General features: G+C 40.8%; 1 protein-coding gene across 2 annotated transcripts in view; it reads left to right on the top strand.

The window, feature by feature from the left end:
- VCAN (versican) overlaps nt 1-21,484 on the top strand; it is a 158,352-nt gene that overhangs the window by 79,222 nt on the left and 57,646 nt on the right. The window contains exon 7 of one of the 2 annotated variants that reach the window (XM_075932193.1): nt 9,358-12,765. The exons of the other annotated variant lie outside the window; for it this stretch is intronic. Within the exon in view, the coding sequence (XP_075788308.1) occupies nt 9,358-12,765 (3,408 nt within the window). The remainder of the gene's footprint in view (nt 1-9,357; nt 12,766-21,484) is intronic. 2 annotated transcript variants of the gene reach the window in all.

The following is a 21,484-nucleotide window of genomic DNA, read 5'->3' as shown; positions in this document are numbered from 1 at the left end:
CCCACTTTCAAAAAAGCGATTGGAAGAAGATATGCAAATTAGCATCAAATTTGCATATCTCCTTCAGGAAAAAAACCCGTAGTCTAGACAAACCCAGAAGACAGTGGCCAATGCCAGGCGCTTCAGACAGAATGAACAGAACAGGGTATCATCCAGTGTTTTTTCTTCCCCTCCCCCTGGTTGCCAATTCCCAACTTCTTGCAAATATAGATTAGGGCAGTGTTTCCCAACCAGGGTTCTGCGGATCATCATCAGGGGTTCCGCGAGAAATCGTGGAATAAATAAATATTTTTTTTTCTTACAACGTAAGCTGACATATATAACAGCTCTTTACAAATAAATTTTCTTGATAATAATTTAGCAGTAATTGAATTGTGCTCCCCACTTTCAACTTTTTCTGGCCAAGCAAATGTTTTCATAGGTAGGGGTTCCTCGGGATATGAAACATTATTTTAGGGGTTCCTCCATGGGAAAAAGGTTGGGAATCACTGGATTAGGGACACCATTCTTGCCCATCCTGGCTAATAGCTACTGAGGGACCTATCCTCCACGAACTTATCTATGTCCTTTTTGAACCTTAATCAAAACAATATTTGTGAATTCCACATAAATTTGCAACTTTTTTGGTCAATCCAGCTTGAATATTTCATCCACATCTCCTTAGTGCTCAGTATCTAGCAGGAACAAGCAGTAATTTTTCAATGATCAGAAGGAGATTTTCCTGGGGAAAAGTGCTGAGTAAGGACAGTGCTGAGTAAGGTCTAAATCCAGTGGATCAGATGGTGTGAGCTTGTATGCCAGGGGTGGACAATAATTTTTGAAGAGAGTCCACTTGGTGAATTTCAGAAGTGGTTGCAGGCAGGGCCTAGGGAGGAAGGGGCAGGGCCAGGAGACTTTGCATGCTCCTCTGCCCACAGACCCTGATTGGCTTGGAGGTGGAGGAGCACATGAAGTCTTTATCCCCTGTCCCCACCCTGCCAGGAGTGCGTGGGGCCTAGAGAAAGCCCCCAGCTGTTCAAAAGAGTTGGTTGTTCCCTCTAGGTGCCATGTGCCCCTGGTGGTAGAAAGACATCACGTGTTCCCCTCCCCCTGTGCCAATCAGAGCCTGGGGATGGGGGAGTGAATGAAGTCTGCCCACCCCCGCCCTGCTAGAGGCACACCGTGCCTAGAGAGAACTGCCAGGTGTTTTGAACAGCTGGTGATTCCTTCTAGGCACCACACACCTCTTGCAGCAAGAGGAGTCTTTGCACGCTCCCCTTACCCATTGCTTTTGACCCCTGCTCCCTAGGCATGTGATGCCTAGAGGAAACCACCAGCCATTTTGAACAGCTGGTGGTTCTTTCTAGGCACCGCACACTCCTGGTGAGGGGAGGAGACTTTGTGCACTCCCCCATTCCCAGGTCTCTATTGGCCTGGGGCTAGGGAAGTGGCAGGGTGGTCAATTGGGTTGGCAGGCCGGATGCGGCCCACAGAGGCTGTCTTGCCCATTCCTGGTCTGTGCAAACACACAAAGAGAAGAAGGCTAGTATGAAACTTTACTCCATACTAAATGGCTCCTCATGGACTATTTACTTGCTTGTCTTTCTTCCTTTGAAGAGCCAGGATCCAAAAAGGGGGCAGAGGAAATGAGGAAAAGTTAAGAAGCTGATCACCCTCTGAATCAGCTTGCAAAACAAGGCCAGAGTACTGGTTGCAGCTGCTTGCTCCAGTGAAGAGTGAAATTGCTCACTTTGTATAAAAGAGTCAACACTAGAGAGATTGAGACATAGTTAATCTTTCTGTTGCCCTCCCAAAGATGTGACCGCTTAGGACTTTGGCTTAAATGTCAGAGTCTAGCTGGGTGTTTCACCTGAAAATGCAGAACATAGTCACTGTGAGGCATTATGTGATACAATAATCCCTGATCTGACCCTCAGACACAGCTGATTCATAGAAAAACTGGTTAAGAACTGACTGCTGCAATTTTGGTTTCTTAAAACCTTGCACAAAACCTCAGTACCATGCTTAGTGCTCTGTTAGCATTTTCATAATGTATCTTGTTATGTTTCCCCCCTAATACTTACATGCTGGCACTTAGGGGACTTGTATTAATGATAAGGAAGCATAAAAATTGTTACATTAATTTATTTGATCAGAGGCTGCTAATTGGAAACAGTTTCTTTTGCGGCAAAATCAAGAAGAGTTATCTAGGTAACATCCATGCCTATTCTCTGCAAAACAGATGTTTGTATAGTAGAACACAGTGATGTTATAACCACCCCCAGGCAGATTTGAGCCTGGGACCTCAGTGTAGGAGCCTCTACTTTCTGAGCTAAAAGCCAGCTGACTCTCGGCCCATGCTGCAGAGGTCTCTTGTTTTTATCTGTGGCTGTGGTCTCGGTGCCACTGCATGGGCCAGTGAACCACAGTAGGGCTACATCTATACAGCTTCCCTTTTCCCCAAAAGCCTATGCAAATAAAATGCGGATTAGCATATTGCCAGACTTCATTTGCATAATTCATTAGGAGCCGTTTTTGCGCAAAAGATTTTTGTGCGAAAAGGCACCATATACATAGTGCCTTTCTGCAGAAAAACCTCCTCTTGCACAAGAGCCGTTCTTCCTGAAAAAATGAGGACAAGCGGCTCTTGCACAAGAGGGGGATTTTGTGCAAAAAGGAGCCTTGTAGATGGCGCCTTTTTGCACAAAAGCATCTTGCGCAAAAACGGCTCCTAATTAATTATGCAAATGAACTGTGGTAATGAAGCTGTGTAAACGTAGCCTAGGTGTCTGGGTTACAATGTCACTTTTTTATTGTGTCCCACTAAAATTTCCTCTGCCTCATGAATTACAAGGACTGAAGGGACCATTGCGATTGTCTAATCTGACCTCCTGTATGGCACAGGCCACAGAACTTCCCCCATATAGTTCCTAGAGCAGATCTTTTAGAAAATCATCCAGTCTTGATTTAAAAATGGTCAGTGATGGAAAATTCATTATGACCCTTGGTAACTTGTCCTAAAGGTTAAGTACCCTTAAAAAATGGATGCCTTCTTTCTAGTCAGAATTTGTCTAGCTTCAGCTTCAGCCATTGGATTGTGTTATACCTTCTCTGTTAGAGTGAAGAGTCCATTTTTATATATTTGTTCCTCAGGTAGATACTTATAGACAATCAAGTCAATCTTTAAGTTTCTCTCTGTTAATCTAAGTAGACGTCTATCACTGAAAGGCATGTTTTCCACTCCTTTAACCATTCTCATGGCATTTTGAACCCTCTCCAATTTGTCAACCTTCTTAAATACTAGGCACTGGAAGTAGATATAATATCTATCAGTAGTTGCACCAGTGCTGAATCCACAGGTAAAATAACTTCTCTACTCCTACTCAAGATTTCCCTATTTATTCATCCCAGAAGAGCATTAGATGGTTGGCCACCACACGACAATGGGAACTCATGTTCAGCGCCCACATCTATTTACATTTTTGAGTGTTTTGCATGTTATGCAATTAGTATGAAGTGAAATAGCAATGATTAAGGACCTGAGTTTGACACTTTTGGCCACAATGAGTAATATTTTCTGTAACTTTGAGAAGTCCAGTTGGAATCTGTGAGGCATATGAAAATATATTCTTCTCAGCTCCAGAAAGGATGGCTGGCTCTGGCCCTTGTGGAGCCAACTAATGGATTCGATTTTTCAAATGCTCCAAAGCAATAGATCTCTGCCAGAGGAGACATCTGTATTAATGATGATCAAAACAAACCTTATATTTTAAAAAAAGTAGTCATCTCTTCAGCCCATCACAAAATCTTTTCTCTGAATAAAACCACTCTTGATGAAAATTCTCTCTCTGTCTCTAGACAGACAGAAAGATTAAAAAAAAAGAATTTAATTTTGCTGTTAAAGTTAAAAGAAACTTCTTACATTCGGAAGATTTCTATTCTAAAAACTGGATTCAGTAGGTGTTTTTCTTTTTTAAAATCTATCTGTAGTACGGTGAAGTTTAATATTTTACTTAGTTTGCTTTCCAGTTGCAAAACCATGCTGTACAAATAGTCTTGACTCTGGAAATAAAATGGGCTCAGACTAATAATTATTAGTTTTGAAGTCTAAAATCTTGTTTTTAAAAAAGAGACCATCTCTTTGATCATGTATTTTTTTCCTGCTCTACAGAAACCATATGGCTCATTATCTTTTTTTTTTCTTGGTTGCTTACAAATCTGTCTGAAGTCTTCTTGAAGTTTAACCTCTACTTTATTAATTGTTTTATTGTGTTTATTTCCTATGGCTCACGTTTAGTCCCTCAGTCTGCAAATTACTTGAGTATGCCTAAAGTGTTGATATTTGATCGTGGTTAGGCATGTGCTCCAGTACTTTGCTGCATCAGGTCTGTCATCGAAAAAGTCTTTTATCTGTTAAAAGCTAAGATTGCTTTTGGAGGGAGAGGGAATGTTAAAAATATTTACAAAGTAGAATTTGTGGAACACTGATGTTCACTGAAGCACAACAAAGTATTATTTTAGCGAGAAGTGACTTAATTTCTAATGGATACGGGTGTTATAGCTACACATTACAGAGAGGAAAAGATTTTTTTCTTCTGTTAGGGGTTGATCAAAAGCCTACAGAAGTCTGTGGTGGTCTGTCTATTGACCTTCATTAGGCTTTGGATCAGGTCCTTACTACTGCAGCAGAGAGAGAGTAATTACTAGACTACTTTTTTGTCAACCACTGATTGGAGTAGGAAGGGTTATCTTTCTAACTTGCTAAACATATGGACTGGATGGGCTTATGCATGGACATGTTTGCTGGGCATGTTTCATAAGGCACTGAAATAGTATAAGGCCCTAATTCATATAGATACTTCTGTAAGATAGGCCTCAAATTAATCACGTGAGTAGTTTTATTGATTTAAAGGGCCTATGCAATTGCTTAAAGATAGATACATGCTTAAGTATCTTGTTGAACTGGGGCCTTTGTATCCTGAAAACACCGACACATTTTATTTGTAAAATGTAAGCAAAATTAGTATTGTCTGCCTTCTTATTAAGCTTCTCAGTTTGTGGCCTCAAAGGTAAAGCATTTGGTTCTCAAGTCTTTTGTGTGTTTTCCTAGATAAAATTATTAGTCTTAATATAACTCCACCATTTTAATGACCTTATTTAAACACCAGTGAAGAAAGAAAGAAAGCTATTTCAGAATGAAAGCATTAAGTAAACAGTTGGAAAATAAAAAAGTACAGTATCACTGTCAATTCACATAGGATCCATCCAAAATCAACTTCATTCAGGTTGTTCTTAATATAAAAGGAATCAATTGAAAGCAACATAAGATAGTCTTTGATGTAAGCAGCAGTCTTTGAGATAATTTGCTTTCTTGCTGCTAAAAGATTCAAGCATTTTATTAGGAAAATCTGCCTCATGCCTTACATCAGAAGAAGCACAAAGAAGACAGCCCATTGAACACATGGTGCAAGGAATACAGTAATACAAAACATCTGGATAGAAAAGCAAGCAGTTAAAACTGGAGTTGGAACCTATTAAAAAGCAGCTTTTTTTTTTACAAGGCAGAAAGTAATGCTGGCAGATGTCTTCACTAAAAAGAAGCATCTGTTGTCAGCTAATTCTTCTCAGTTAAGTTTACAAATCTGTATCGTGTCTATGAAACATTTTATACATCATATAAGTGATAAGGCATTTACCTAGCATAGCTGAAAGAATCTTAGAGATGGTGTAAATCAGCACTGCTCCTCGGATTCCAGTTTGCAGAAATATTGACCATTTATCTATAAACAGAATAGATTTTGTATTGTGTTCTTCTTTAGGAAACACAATTTGTTTGTTTGTATTGGTCAATTAGTAATTGCTGAACCAAATATCTGATGCATTTGGCCTTATTTTTTTATTTGTTTATTTGAGCTCCTTCACTGAACGTCTGAAACATTTTATCAAGAGATTAGCAGTTAATAAGTGGTGAATAGTAAGTACCTGCATATCAGGCATGAATTTGTGTAAATTTGTTAACATTTTAATGAAAACCTGGCAGTCTCCTAAAAAGTCACAAATAACTAGTATTACAAACCCTCAAATAGTGATGAATCACATTTTATCTATTTATTCATCATTATATTTTGATACTGGCTTTATTTTCTATCTTCACCACCTCTATTAATGTTAATATTCTTTAAAACAAACAATAATCTTTGTGCCCACTTGAACAGATGTTAACTAGAGAGTGGCTCACACCAGATCATCTACCCCCAAACTTCTGGATCCAAACTTAATGAGTCATGGATACAACTGTGTACTGGCTATGGACCAAGCCTTTGGATACTAATGCTTTGAACTTTGGTGAAATTTGGCTATGGATTTGGACACACCTGGCCTATCACCTCTTTGTCCACTTCAGTGTATAATCTAATAATTTGTCTGTAAGGGCAACATTATCAGAATTAGGTCAGTGAAATTTGAAATGCACATTTGTGTAGGCCTAATGTATGCACACAAATGCCTTATGTGCCTGAGCCCTGTTCTATACTATGATCTGGTGTCTGTATAACTATATGGGCACTCAGAGGTTATAGATTTTTATACCTGAATGAGGCATTTATACCAACCAGACTCCCAGTGTAGATTGTGCTGTGTTGATGGAAGAAGTGTCAATGGGAGGTTTTTCCCGTCAACATAGTTATTGTTTCTTAGGGAGACAGAAAATCTATGTCAATGGGAGAAGCTCTCTCGTGCTTAGGTAGTTATCTTCACTAAGTGCTACAGAGATGCACCTGTACAAGTGAGGCTGCACGCTGCAGTGCTGTAAGTGTAGACAAGCTCTATAAGGCCGTATGGCATGTGCATGTGTTCAATTGCATATTTCTATGTTTCCCCTTTGCTTCTTCCCATTCTCTGCCTGTGCCAATACTTGTTCGAATAATTTTTCCTTGTGTTCTTAAATTCTGGAGGTCTCAGTGGAGTGTAGACTCTTCTTTGGTCCATCCTCTGGAATAGCTCCTTTCTGCAAATGTGACCTTTGTCAAACCCTCATCTTTCTCCATGGCCCCTAGCCTTCAAAGAAGTTTGATAAAACTTTCATATTGTACACTGAGCCTTTGAGTTTCTCTGAGCTCATTCATTAATTCTGAAACTCTCAGATGTAATATACAGCTTTTGACCTTTGGGCCTATCCACCTAAAACATGGTAATTACATACATTTCTTGCATGTTTGTCTAAGGATTTTAATTTACATGATTAGATACTTTTCAATGCATTAACATGAAAGATGCTGTAGGTTTTATTGAGTTATGCTGAGATAATTAGTCCTTACATTTGTGTTTTAAAAATCTGAAAATCATTGTCTGTGACCTAATGGTGATTCCAAGGACCATACTCTGTCCTTTATTTTTTTGATATTTTAAAAAGCCTGATCCTGCTGTCCTTTTATATACAATGCACCCAATTTTATGCATGAAGAGACAGCAGGATTATGCCCTTTTCATTTTTTTTCCAAAAGTAAACTTCATTTCAATACTGTGTTTCTGATCCCACATGTAGGTACTATCAGACCTCTCTGTCGGTTAGTGTTCTCATTTTCAAAACTAATCTAAATGTCTCAGAGTATAGTTTAGATGGATGACAGCAAATGTTGTGACATTGCAATTCAGTGTTTTAGGATGGCATGTTAGTTTCTGTTACCTAAACAAACTCCTGTTGTTGTCAGGATTCCTTTTTTGTCATTTGTAATTATATGCTGAAAATATACTAAGCTGGTATTTTGCTTCCTGTTATACATGTGAATTGTATGCTAAAGTGAGCCTTGGAAAAAAAAAATCCATGGCATTTGCAATACAGCTAATACATAAGGGTGCATCTACACTGCATAGATATTTTGGGATACCAGAGGTGTCCCAAAATAGCTACCCTGCATCTACATAAGCCACCCAGTATTTCAAAAAATATTTTGAAATAACAGGCGCTCTATTTTGAAAAGCCGGTAACCCCCATTCCACAAGGGTTAAGGGATGTCTCGAAATAGCATGTTATTTCAAAATTTTGCACTGTGTAGACGTGCCAAATTTCAAAATAAGCTGTTTCAAAATAGATTTGAAATAAGATATGCAATTTTGGTAGTGCAAATTGTGTATCTTATTTTGAGTTTAGGGTGCTGTGTAGAGGCACCCTAACATAGCGGAGCATGAATGCACAAGAGAAATCAGAAATGTTTCTGCCTTAAACTGCAAGAATTTTCTGAGGATACGTCTACACAGCAATGTTATTACATAGTGCATGTCTATACTGCAAGCCTTTATTTTGAAATAACGTCAAGCTGGAGGACTTCTTACTCTGACTCATGGACATCCTCATTTCATGAGTAGGGTTGCCAGGTGTCCGGTTTTGAACCGGACAGTCTAGTATTTGAGCTTTCTGTTCAGGAAACAAATTGAGAAAATATAAATGTCCAGTATTTTCTAAATAAGATGTAATGTAAATTGTCATGTAATGTCAAGTGTGTCTGGTATTTTTGTTGAAACCATCTGGCAACCCTATTAATGAGGAGTAAGGGAAGTCGAAGGAAGAGTGTTCTTCCTTTGACTTCCTGCTGTGTAGACAATGCCAAAAACTGAATTAAGCTATTTCGACTTCAGCTACACAACTTACATAGCTGAAATTGCGTAGCTTAATTTGACTTTAGCCCTGTTGTGTAGATATACCCTGATAGACTGGGAGTCAGTTGGCAAGAGTATGAAATGAAAGAGTCCACTTCAACATTTCATTCAGTACAATACAGAACAATATGTTTGTATTTTGTTAATATTATGTTGTATAGAGATCTCTGATAGTGTTAATATAGCACCATGAAATTAATATTACTGACATTGCTCTGTTGCTGCTGCTTTTGTTGTTGTTCAACAATGCAAGAGATTTCCTTCCCTACATCTGATGCTGATGCCCTCACAGCACTTCTTGCTCAGGGTGTCAAAGACAGGACTTTTATGAATAATATTGTATCCTAAACTAAAAGTAAGAACATTTAATTTACTTTTGTTACTTAGAAACACTCAATAGCACCTCCAAATTGAGAACAAAATAAAACCTGGCAGGCAAATACTTTGGCTAAAGGCAAATTAATTAAAGCCAATCAGTGAAAATATACGGTTCTCACCATCAGCCCTAATCTAACTTTCTCTCAGTATTGTGTATAAATGCAGCAAAGTTTGCGGCATTGTAATACAGTGTTTTTATGCTGGCATTAAAGCTGTACTGAATTGAAAATCTTTATCTAAAACATTTTATCACTTTTGTTCTTTGGGGTTTAATTTGCATCAGAGAAGTATAAAAATAGATTTGTTTATACCATGTCTAACTGATTCTTTAATATCTTTTTTTAGGTAAACAAAATGTATCAGAGTCTGCATCTGTTGAGCTGGACATTCCTATGGAAAGTGGTCCAGCCAGTCTCTTAACAGAACTAAAAGTAACCCCTGGCAAAGCTACTTTTAAAACTGATATTGCTGATAGTTCAGTCACCGAATCAGTTGTCACAAAAACAAAGACCCCAGTTTCAGCAAAAGTAATCCTGGGAAGCAAAAAGGAAGACGCAATACTAACTAGCAGAGTGGGCGAGAAGAAAAGAGAAGAGACGATGCCTAAGGAGTACATTAAGTTAATCGATAGTCTACCTCAGACAGTCACAGATGTCAAAGTGGATCCTTCTGTGTCATTGGAAATGGCTACACCTGATGCTGCACCTAGACGAGCAGTGAGCACACCTATACAAGAAGAGATGGAGCACACTTATTCTGCAGCAGAATTATCTGAAGATATGTCTAAAATTAGAGAGGACGTTTATTTGTCCTCAATAATTTCAGAGCATAGAGCAGCTACAGATGTGGCCCCCACATTGCTTCCAATCACAGTTTCATGGGAAGATGCTGAAATTGAAGCTATGCACACAGTTGAAAGTCAGACCGAACAAATAGAGGTGGGCCCAATAAGAACATATGGAAATACCTCAGTGCAAACCCCTGTGAGAGAGCTTCCTGAAACAGATACTTCAGTTACACTAACAAAAGAGGAAATGTATCTTAGTGCTCACCCCACAAGAGAATCAATGGAAGCAAAAACTGATAAGAAACTTACCACTGTTGTAATTCCCAAAGATCTGCATATAGATCATCATGAACCTACCGCACAGGATGAGGAGGGGGAGGATGGCAAAGCAAGTGCATACACTGTTATGCCTGACCACAGAACTTTGACTTCTAGCAGAATCCCAGAATTAGAAGTAATTACTGTATCACAGACATTCTTAGAAGAGCATGCTGTAACTACTAGGGCATCTTCTCTAGCAAGTGAGTCCCCTCCAGCAATTAGAGTTATAGAAGAACCTATTTTATTTGATAATAATGAGGCATCAGCTGAAAGAAGCATAGAGGATTTGACCGTTGTGCAGACTACCAATACACTTGAAGTTTCCTTTTCGGTACCTATGTCTGCATCTGTATCAGAAGTTAATCAGACAGAAGCTGATGCCATCACTGTCTCACAAGTTGCCACCTCACCACAAGGAGTAGTAAAGAGAACACAGACTGATAAGCTCTCATTTCTAAAACCAGACTCTGATAAGGCTAAAACAGATCCCAAGGGATATGTTGCAAGTGAAAAATTCACACTTCCCTCCCAAGTTTCAAGCACTCCACTAACTACTGATAAAGATCAGGAAAATGTGACAGAAGATTTGGTTCATTATATAAAAACATATGGAACTTTACGAACAGGAGATGGTATCTCTGGAATGGAGTTTTCTACAGCTTCTCCAGCTCAAATTTATATCGTAGAACATACAAAGCACCCCGAAGCAGTAGTTTCAACAGCAAAAGATAAAACTAAGATAAGTCTGGAGCCAACAGAAACAAAAATTGATGAAGAACTTACAGCTGTATCAGCTGATTTAGATCAGAGTAAAGATATCACAAGTATCTACCCCACTCGCAGAGCTATAGAACTGGAAGTAATCACAGTATCAAAAATATCGCTGGAGGAAAGTGATACAACAATAAAGCCCTTTATGCCAGCAGTGCCAGCATCAAAAGCTACAAAATTACCAACAGCCAGGCCTCCATTCACGGAAGTGAGTGACAAAGTACAACCAACAATAGGATTTACAGAAGATGAAGATTTTGTTTCAAGGTATCATGAAACTATGAGAACATTTGCTCCTGCCCCAGATGTGAAACCAGCAGAGGCCACTGAGAAACTAAGAGCACCATTTACTGAAGATGTTACATTTACAGATAAAGAGGTTTCAAAATATGCAGTCACAGAGGGTGACCATATAAGTACAGGAACAATCGTTAAAGAAGAATCATCTACAATGACATCCACTACCATCAAAACCCAGGAAGAAAAGGTTGCATCTAGTGCAGGAACAGGAGGGCAACAAGTTGATTGCCTTGAGGAAGGAAGTGCTATTGAGCAGACCCAAGATGTAGGAATCACCGGAATGATCACTACTATTCATCCACATGTGGAAACTCAAGATATAAAAGGAATCATATTTCAAAAGGAACACTCTACCAAAGATGAAACTATGGTACAAATAGTTACTGCCACGGAGTCCACAGGATCCATTTCTAAAATGGATGTGATATCTACTCAAGTACATGTGGAAACAGATGATCAGGAGGTAGTATCCAAATCTGAATCTGCTCTGACAACTCTTTCTGAAAGTAAAGATGTGGTCCAAATTACTGAAGGAACAGTGGAAGAAAAACCATACGGAATTACTAGAGAGCAATTGGTTACTGACACTGATTCTACTGCAACTACTTCTAAGGTGCCTGTGACATTTGTTCAAATATATGAACAGAAGACAACTACTGGACCTGAACTAACTCACACAGCTATTACTGAAAGGCATGATATGGGCATAGTTACTGAAGGATCAGCGTATAATGAAAAACATAAAACTACAGAAGTTTTTGTGCCTGATGTAAAGATAATGGATTATGAAAAAATTCTAGCATCTGGTGAAACAACAACTAGGACCATGCAGCTTGTTCTGTCTCCAAAAGTTGATGCTGTTACTGAACACAAAGTAAAGACCACTGAAGTTATGCCAGGATCACCAAGCACTGAAACTGATGAAGATGAAAGTGGAGTACCACACGTCAAGCAAGAAAATGAAACCAAAGAAAGCAGTGTGGTGAGTTGGGAAACTGAGTTGCCTTCACATATAATGCCTACAGGTCCTACTGCACTGGAAGGTATTACTCATCAGATTGAGAAATCTACTTCTGAGGAAAAGGTGGAAAATTTGACAACCCATAGTCTGGAAGGTTCAGGAATATTGGAGGAACCTGAAGGAACAAAACCAATTTTATTTTCAGCTTTTGCAACAGATAAAACAACCGCTCTAAGTGCAGTAGACAAAATCCAACCAACTTCAACTACCAAATCCTTTGTTACTAAAAAGCCACCACGTATAATTGACAGGGAAGATGAGGAGGAAACAAGCATAGGTGTAGTAATAATTGATGAATCTATTTCTCCCAGTAAAGCCACTACTGATGATGATCTGACAGGCAAAACAGTGGAACCAGAAATTGACAAAGAATATTTTACATCATCAAGTGCCACTGCAGTTGCACGACCTACCAGACCACCCAAAGTTGAAGAAACTACAGAGGCTTTGGAACCTCAGGAAGTGTCTCCCTCTATTTCAGATCTCGAAACAGACATGGAAAAGAAACCTGACATTAGATTATTTGTCTTTGCCATTACAGGCAATGATACAGGTAAGAGTTTGCCCTTTAGATCTGTGACCCATGCCCATACCGTTAGCCATATTAGTAATGATTCAAAATATATCAGAACTTTTTATTCGATTACTGAAGCACAGAAAGTATCATGTTTCATCTAAACAAGAACTTTTCAAGTTTTTCTATGTACATATTTGTAGTAATTAGCTATGATAATTTATAATTATCTTTGAGTCAAATTTGCTATTGATGTAAGAAGGTGCAAATCTATTTTTTATATTATTGGGAGTCATAAGAATGGTGATGTCCTGGTTTGTCATCTGATGTAATCAAATCATTAATTGGACTTTTAGTTATCTGTGACACAAAACATTTTAATTTTACAGCTTCCATACCATACATTACTACTCTTAAGTGTAGCATTAAACTGTGTTAACATTCCATTAGTCTATAGTCATTAACAATACCATTTACAGTGTGCTCAGCTAAAAAATTTAGGAACCTTCTTTTCCCTCCACAGATGGATGTTGTGGGATTTGGGGGCAGGATATTTCACGTTTGCCATGGTATGTCATCATCATTCTCCTAATTGCTTTGCAGAGTCCACGGTGCAAATTTTACCCTAATTTGCACAAGTTCATGAAGTTTTTTAGCTGAAGGCACTGTGTTTCCATATGCAGCTTTAATTCCATGGGTTTCCAGAACAGAAACTGCAAAACTACATTGAACTAAGCTACCAATTCCTGAATTAAAATACTGAATCAGACAGCTGGCGTTTACTTTAGATCTGTTATATAGTATTAAGTTTCAAAAGAGAGATAAGAGAGTCCCGAAGAAAGGGAAATTAATTGAGGTATATTGTAGGGTTTGTTGAATTTCATACTATGTTTAATTATTATTTTTTTTCCACACAAATGTATTTTTTTGTTTTTAGCATTGGTGAATATGATGCGTCTATGTGATTACTTAAAGGACTCTTTTTTCACTTATTCATGACCATTGTTACTGTTAGTATGAAGAACCTGATTCAACTCCAATTTTAATTAATGCACATCCTTTTATTGATTCCAATGGGAGTTGGTTTGGGAACCAGTAGAGTTGTGTGTACTAATCAAAAGGCAAAAGTTGATCCCTTAGGCTTGGACTACACTACATGGGAAGGTCCAAGTAAGATACACAAATCCAGCTATGTAAATTATGTAGCTAGAGTCAACTTATCTTACATTGTGTTTCCGCACCACCCACATACAGGGAGGCCAACAGGAGCCAATGCTCCCGTTGGCTTCCCTTACTCCTCGTGAGGAGCAGGAATACCAGCTTTGATGGGGGTGCCCTTTGAGTTCAATCTAGCGGGTCTATATTATATCCACTAAATCAAACACCGGAAGATTGACCTCAGCAATGTCGATCTTCCATGTAGTGTAGACGTGCCCTTAATGTTTACAATGTACTTAGCAGAGTTTGTAAAGAGTGCATATTTTTTACTCTTGCTTATTTTATACTACAGTAAAACTCCATTAGTCCGGCATCCAATGCATCAGGAACCCGGAAGTGCTGGGGCAGCTGGACAGGCTTCCCCCATTCAGCTGCTGCTGAAACTGACCAGCAGCTGAATCGGGGAAGCCGGGAGCAGAGCAGCTGGGGTGCTGCCGGGTTGGTCTGGTAGCGCTGCCCCTCGGGGTTGCGGGACCAACCCGGCAGGACCCCAGCTGCTCTGCCCCAGGGGTCCCCGATTCAGCCGCTGCTGAAACAGATCAGCGGCTGATTCCAGGAAGCCCGGGGCAGAGCTGCTCTGCCCCGGGCTTCCTGGAATCAGCCGTTGATCTGTTTCAGCAGCGGCTGAATCGGGGACCCCTGGGGCAGAGCAGCTGGGGTCCTGCCGGGTTGGTCCCGCAGCGCCGTCCTTTGGCGCTGCGGGACCAACCCGGCAGCACTCCAGCTGCTCTGCCCCAGGCGTCCCCAAGAGCAGCTGGGGTGCTGCCGGGTTGGTGCCATAGCGCCACCACTTGGCGCTGCGGGACCAACCCTGCAGCACCCCAGCTGCTTTATTGCAGGCATCCCCGATTCAGCTGCTGCTGAAACTGACCAGCAGCGGCTGAATCAGGGACTCCTGGGGCAGAGCCTGACTATTGTAAGGGGGGGCTATGAGGGATCTGGGGTGGCATCCCCTCCCACCACACTCCAGACCCCTCATAGCCCCCCCTTCTGATAGTCCGGCATATCTGATAATCCGGCACCCCCTGGGTCCTAAAGGTGCTGGATTATCGGAAGTTTACTGTACATAGCTATAATAAACTGCATGATCTTGACTGATACATTGTAATCAATTGGGGCTTAATATAAAAAAACAATATTAGAAAGGTTTACGTGTTTTTTTTTTAAATTGAATGGTATTTTTGTTTCTGGGATATGTGACACATTAGCAGCTTTGGAAGTTTGTGTTTTGCCTGGTGCCTATACTTAGGAAAGCTTGGTTAAATGAGACACTCTGATGCGCCACTTTAAGGGTTTGTCTAGACTACATGGCTCCATTGACGGAGCCATGTAAACTAATTTACCCGGCCTAGGCAAAGAAGCAGGGATTTAAATAATCCCCGCTTCATTAAAATAAACATGGCCGCCGTGCTGGGCTGATGATCAGCTGATCTGGCACAGCATGGTAGTCTAAATGCGGATCAGTCGGCTGGGGAGGCCTTTGCCGACAGATCCCTTATGCCTCATGAAACGAGGCTTACAGGATCTGTCGGCAAAGTCTTATAGAGTCATATAGGAATGCTGTGGATTGAATGAAACTGAAATATCTGAGTCAGTATTTTTTATTCTAGATTCTCATAAATTAGTGCCTCATATAGCAGTGGTTCTCAATCTCCGATCTGTGGACCAGCACTGCTTCCTGCCAGGCTGGGGTGGCTATCAGAGCTCAAGCCAGCTGTTTGCGGCAGTTCAATTCTGGCAGCCATGGTGGCTGAGGCAGCAGCAGGAGGAGACAGAGTATGTGCCTTTCCCTCCTCCTCCCCTCTCTGCAGTTGGGGAAATGTGCTAGGAGAGGGAGGGAGTGCGAAGGAGGAGAAAGCATGCGCACCGTCAATGACCACTCTCCCTGTCTGTGTGGCCGCTTTTGCTGGTGGTGGTTCTGGGGCTGAAGTGGCAGCAGGAGGAGGTGGAGCAGAAGATGCCTCCCCAGGGCTCCACACTACCCCCCTCCTCTCGCTCTCATGGACGCTTTTTCTGGCAGTGGCACTGGGGCTGAGGCTGTGGCAGGAGGAGGCTGAGCAGTAATAGTGGTCCCCCCTTGGTAATAGTGGCTGGCTGGAGCTCTGTGTTTCCCCCCTACCCATGGGTGTGCAAGACACACTTGGGGAGGGAGGAGGTGTGAAGGAGGAGGGCTACTCCCCCTGCACGTGAGGCAGTAACGGCCATGCTAAAGGGGGCAGCCTCCTCTGGTGAGTGTGGGAGGGGAAAAGGGGTGTTGGGTGAGAGCATGGTGGGGTCACAGGGCCAAGCGGGTGTTGGCATGGTCTGTAGTGGTGTAGGTCAGAGACTTTGGGTTGGGGCTAGGTGGATGGTAACATTTTATTTGCATAATGAATATGCAAATAAAATGTTACCGATCTGTCAAAATTTTGTGAATGGCTTTGCCAGTCCGTGGCATAAAAAAGGTTGGAAAACACTGTCATATAGTACAGTATATGTTCCTATTTTGATTTTAAATATATGTGTGCAAAATGTATACTTATATCATCATTCAAATATTGGACTAGAGCCGTGGTTCCCAACACGGTGCCCATGGGTGCCATGGTGCCCGCGGGGGCATTTATGTGCACTCGCACCAGCATTTTAAAATTGCTTACATTCACCCCTGCTTAGAGCAGGGTCGGCAGCCTGGGGCCCGTGAGGGAGCCCGACGCGGCACTTTGGAGGCTTGAGCCCCGCCCTCACCACAGCAGGCAGCCCGCGCAGGCGCTTCAGTAGCCGGAGCAAACCCCACACTGGTCGGGTCCGGCTGCAAGGCAGCAACAGCTCCCCCCCCCACGCAAAACAGCCATGGTGGGACCCTTTGTGGTGCTGGAGCTGCGAGCTGGCAGGGGAGGGTCCCTCATGGCCGCTTCCACCCCCCGCACAAGCCCATTGGCTGGACCTGGACAATGGCAGCTGCGGGAACCTACCAATCCCCAAGCACATGGCCAGGCAGATCCTGTGGGAGAAACAGGAGAGCAGCGCGTCTTGCTGGTAAGTGTCCGGCCCCTCAGTTACTCCCACTCCGATATCTTCACCCACAGAACTCTCCTCCCAGACCCTGCTCCCCAATTCCCTGCCCTGAGGCACAATCCAAACCCCTGGCCTGACCTCTTCCCCCCCAGTAAAATGTCTGGTATTTTCAGTTTCTCAGCTGGAAAGCTACTTGGGACATTCTTCCACTGCCATGTGGAAAGGAGTGTGAAATTTAAAGGTTCCATGATTTTTTTTGGGGGGGGGAGGGTGCTTTTTTGCTCAACATTTGGACATCCCCCCCTTTTTATTAATGCAGAATTTTTTTAATGAATTACAATATAATTAAAATAAAAATTATCCAACTAAATTAAGTTTCTATCAAATTTACATTTAATATGAAAATAGCCTTCAATTTCACATTTAACGCCTGTTTTTGTTGGTGCTGTCAGCCGACGGTCAGGGCAGTGAGTCCCTTATGACCGGCTGAAGTTCTTTTAAATTGTGCTTGGTTCTGTTACAGCAACTGAAGGAGTCAGGTTAAAGCTTAAACAGTTACTATTTTATTTTTACAGGGTAAACTTAGTTGTTAAATGCTACTACTGTGTTACAGATAACACAGACACTACAAAGGACAGGACAGAAATTACACTAATAAGTCACTTACAGGTACCATGAAACCCTTTGGTTCTCTGAGCTCTTATTAAATGCATGCAAAATAGACACATAGCAGGTATATATTCTCACCCCTGCGTTCCAGACTTGGCGTGGCCAGCGTCTTTCTCTCAATCCCTCGGGAAGAAGTAGGGCGAGGTTGGGCGTCCCACAGACCTCGGGAGACAATCAATACCTGCCAGCAGGTATAGATGATTGGAGCTCAAATGGGGTGGGCAGCAGAACCTCTTTTATACCCCTTGGGTCATATAGGCTTCTTCCTGATCTCAAATGGCCAATTAGGAAAAATGGCTTTGAACACCAAGTTTCCCACGAAGGGTGCAAAGCATAATTTACACCTGGGAAAATGCAGACAATGGGCACCTCTGGTATGTGATGGGCGAAGATTCCTCTCCTGGGACAGTGCAGGCGTGTCAATTACTGGTACTAGCCATCAGGGCGACGGGAGGCCCCGGGTCGTCAGCTAGCCCATTTACTGTCTGGTTTCTGTTTATGGTAGAGTCAGGGACAGGCAGCACACCTGCGTTCCCAGGGCATCAAAGGCTGATTACCTTTCTCTTGCTCTCTGGGGGGGCGAAACAAGATGGGGTTCGTGGAAAACCAAGATGGGGTTTGTGTCTGGCTACAGGTGCCCACCACACTCTTCTGAAAACATGAATGTGCTATTGGCCACAAAAAGGTTGGTGACCACTGGACTAGAGATATCTTCTCCACAATGACTCTATTCCTGTGCTGTCTACAAATCAAGTAGTTAGATATCTAACTGCAAGTATTTTTGACTGAAACTAACTGTGGGTGAATAAATGAAGTTTCAGTTACAGAGAGGTGTACAATAGTACCCATGGAAACAGAAGATAGCTGAGGTCTGGCTGAAAATCAAGCTCATTATGCTATATTTTGGCAGTTACACTGAAATGCTGATAAAGGAGAGAATATAGATGAATGGATTAAGCTGCTTATTTGTATAAGAATACAACAGTTTTCCATGAGATAATTTATTGGCAAACAGCCAGTGTAATGGCATGTTAATGAATCTGAGGCAGGTGCACAAATTAATGAGGACTATAAAGCATGACATTTCTGACAGTCTGTGACATGGGCAGGTCTAGGACAGGTGTACCAATTAATGAGGAAATTGTATTTCTACATGGTGAAACATCCCTTCTTTTGTCATAAAAATGACTGTGCAAGTTCTATAGTGGACTGTTTGAGACTTAATTTACTTATATAGAACTGAATGCCATTTTACTTATGATCAGTGTTGAGTAGGACTCAACACAGACAGGAAAAAACATTCCCATGCTGAATTATGTGATCATATTAGTAATTTCCCACCATACTGAGCAAGTTATATGATGCTTGTTTCTCACAGTGGAGAAACAAAACATGCCACTCATGCTCCTTGCATGTTGCATTAGTTCCAATGGTTTGTAACAGTGACTTATAATGCTGTAGCTGGAATGGTGTGAGTTAACAGCTGAAAAAAATCTGAAGTAACTTTTCAGCTCATAAAGCTTTTATTAGCTGAAAAATGCTAGTGGGGGAGTTTTGGGGGTGGTTTAACAGTGGTTGAGGGGATACTGAAAAAACAGCTCCTGTCTGCATTAGAAGTAATTTGCACACCTGCATTTTCAGAGACATTTAAAAGTGTTTACTTAGTGAATACGTTGGAAGGTGCTTATTAGATCCAGAATTTCACAACCGCTCTGTCTGGTTTCTTGTCCCCTCAAGCTTTTAATAGAATGAAAGTGAGGGAACCTGTGTTTTGTGGGCCTGCAATTTTACAAAAAGAGCTTGCAAAGGCAGTGTGTGTGTAACATGTGATTTCTGTTCAACATGCTTGTTTTCTGCCTTAGAATGTCCTAGGTGTGTGAAAATTGAATGAAAGTCATTTCTTTAAAATACATCATGTGGATTAATCATAGCCATTAATCTCCACACTGTCTGAATAATCTTCATTAGGCTCTTCCTTTGGTGTTGACAGTGCCCATCGTGGGCCAGATTATTTACATAAAATAGTACTTTACAGTAATTCAGTGGGACTATTCATGTGTATTATAGCACACAAGTAAGAGTAAGGGACTCAATGATTTGACCCCAACTAGTACCATTGACTCTAATGGGGCTAATGATGAAGGTAGGTACTGTTCAGTATAAGGGTTATCAGAATTTGATCGCATGTGTTCTGTTCTCAAGGAAAGGGGCATGTGCAGTGGGATTTGATAGAGTTGCTCAGGGTCTTGCTATACATGCACGCACAAATCTGATACATTTTTTTCACACAAGAAAGGATTGTATGCAATTGACCTGTATCTAAGTTTTATCGGATGCACTTTACTTTTCCTCTGAAAGGATCAGTTTTCATTCCTGGCTGGCTCAGGTCATTGACTTGTGCAAGCATGTGAGGTGGTGACCACATCCTGAACCAGGCTGACCTTATAGCCTTGGGCAGGATGGGCTGGCAAGCATGATAGACTTGGTAGCCAATACCTCCAAACCTTGCTGGCCCTCTCTTTAGTCTTAAATGGGAACCCTACTATACCTCGGCATGTGTTCTGGGTGGCAAAAGACTCCCTACCTTCTACACACCTGTGCAATACAGGGTGGCATTTTTCCCTTTAAATGTTACATTGCATGGAAAATTAAAATTAAGATTATTTATGCATAATGGCACACATCAATCAGGACACTATTCTATGGGATATATTTGCCACTTGCTATTTTTCACGAGGTTATTTTAATTGTGTGTGTTCATTGTTGAATTAGATAGAAAGTTATTTGTCCTGCAGGTGAGAAAACACCTAGGCTAATATCTCACATACTGAATAAATAATATTAGACATCTTTCCTCACTGAGAGGATAAATGTATGTTACCCAAACCCATTATTTATTCTTAGGAGGTATTCTACATTTATCTTTGTTTTATAAAAGAAGTTTTACATTGCTTGTTGTGTAGGACTGTCATTATCTATGTGGAATGCAATGATTTATTTTTAAAAAGTGGATGTTGAAATAGAAATGCTTCACAAAATTGGGTCAGCTTAGCTGGAATTTTTCTTTTAAAATAAAACATTTTGACAATGTCAAAACATACTATTTTGATAATGTCAGAAAAAATGCTTTAGTTTCTCTGTGAATTTTTATGTTGTATTATATTCTATAATGTAGTATAATTATATTTGATAATATAATAGAAATGTTAAAAATTCTAAGTTGAAATATTTAAAGTTTGTTGAAGCAAAGCATTTGGGATGAACCAAAACTATTCTTTTGAGAATTTTCCTTCACAGAGAATTTCAAAATGTTGGGGTTTTGTCCGCAATTTGGAATGTTTTTCAAAATTCTCTACCCAATGGAAATTCTGGCTTCAGCACTGCTCTGTTTGTAAACTGGTTTATTTTATTTATGAGCAACAAGTTTAGCTTAATGGACAAGTGCTGAGCTCTTGAGAAAGCTATCATGTACTTCAAAATTAAGATAATTGAACTAGAATGGAATTATAAGAAAACAATCTTTTATAACTACGTAAATGCTAATGCAGAGAGGTAATATCTGTTTTGAAAGCAATGTTCAGTGGCTCTACGTCAGTGTTCCCTTGCCATAACTTCCTGGATAGTCTATCCAAGATTGATCCAAATACATTTCTTTGTGGTATCTCTTATTGGCGTGGCAGCATGTAAGTGGCTCACTGTTGGTTTGATTAAGTTCTCCTTTAAATTAATTCAAATACTTCCATTTATTTCACTAGAAGTTGGACCAGGTACTGTATCATCAAGATAACCTTGAGAATGGATCAGTTGTGTGCTTTTGACCGTCAGACAGAAGAGGTCAAATTAATCACTGCTGGAAATAGGCTCAGCATATGGATGC

The sequence above is a fragment of the Pelodiscus sinensis genome, chromosome 6 (genome assembly GCF_049634645.1).
Source record: "Pelodiscus sinensis isolate JC-2024 chromosome 6, ASM4963464v1, whole genome shotgun sequence".
Classification (NCBI taxonomy): Eukaryota; Metazoa; Chordata; order Testudines; family Trionychidae; genus Pelodiscus; species Pelodiscus sinensis.
This window is presented reverse-complemented; position numbering and strand designations above follow the sequence as displayed.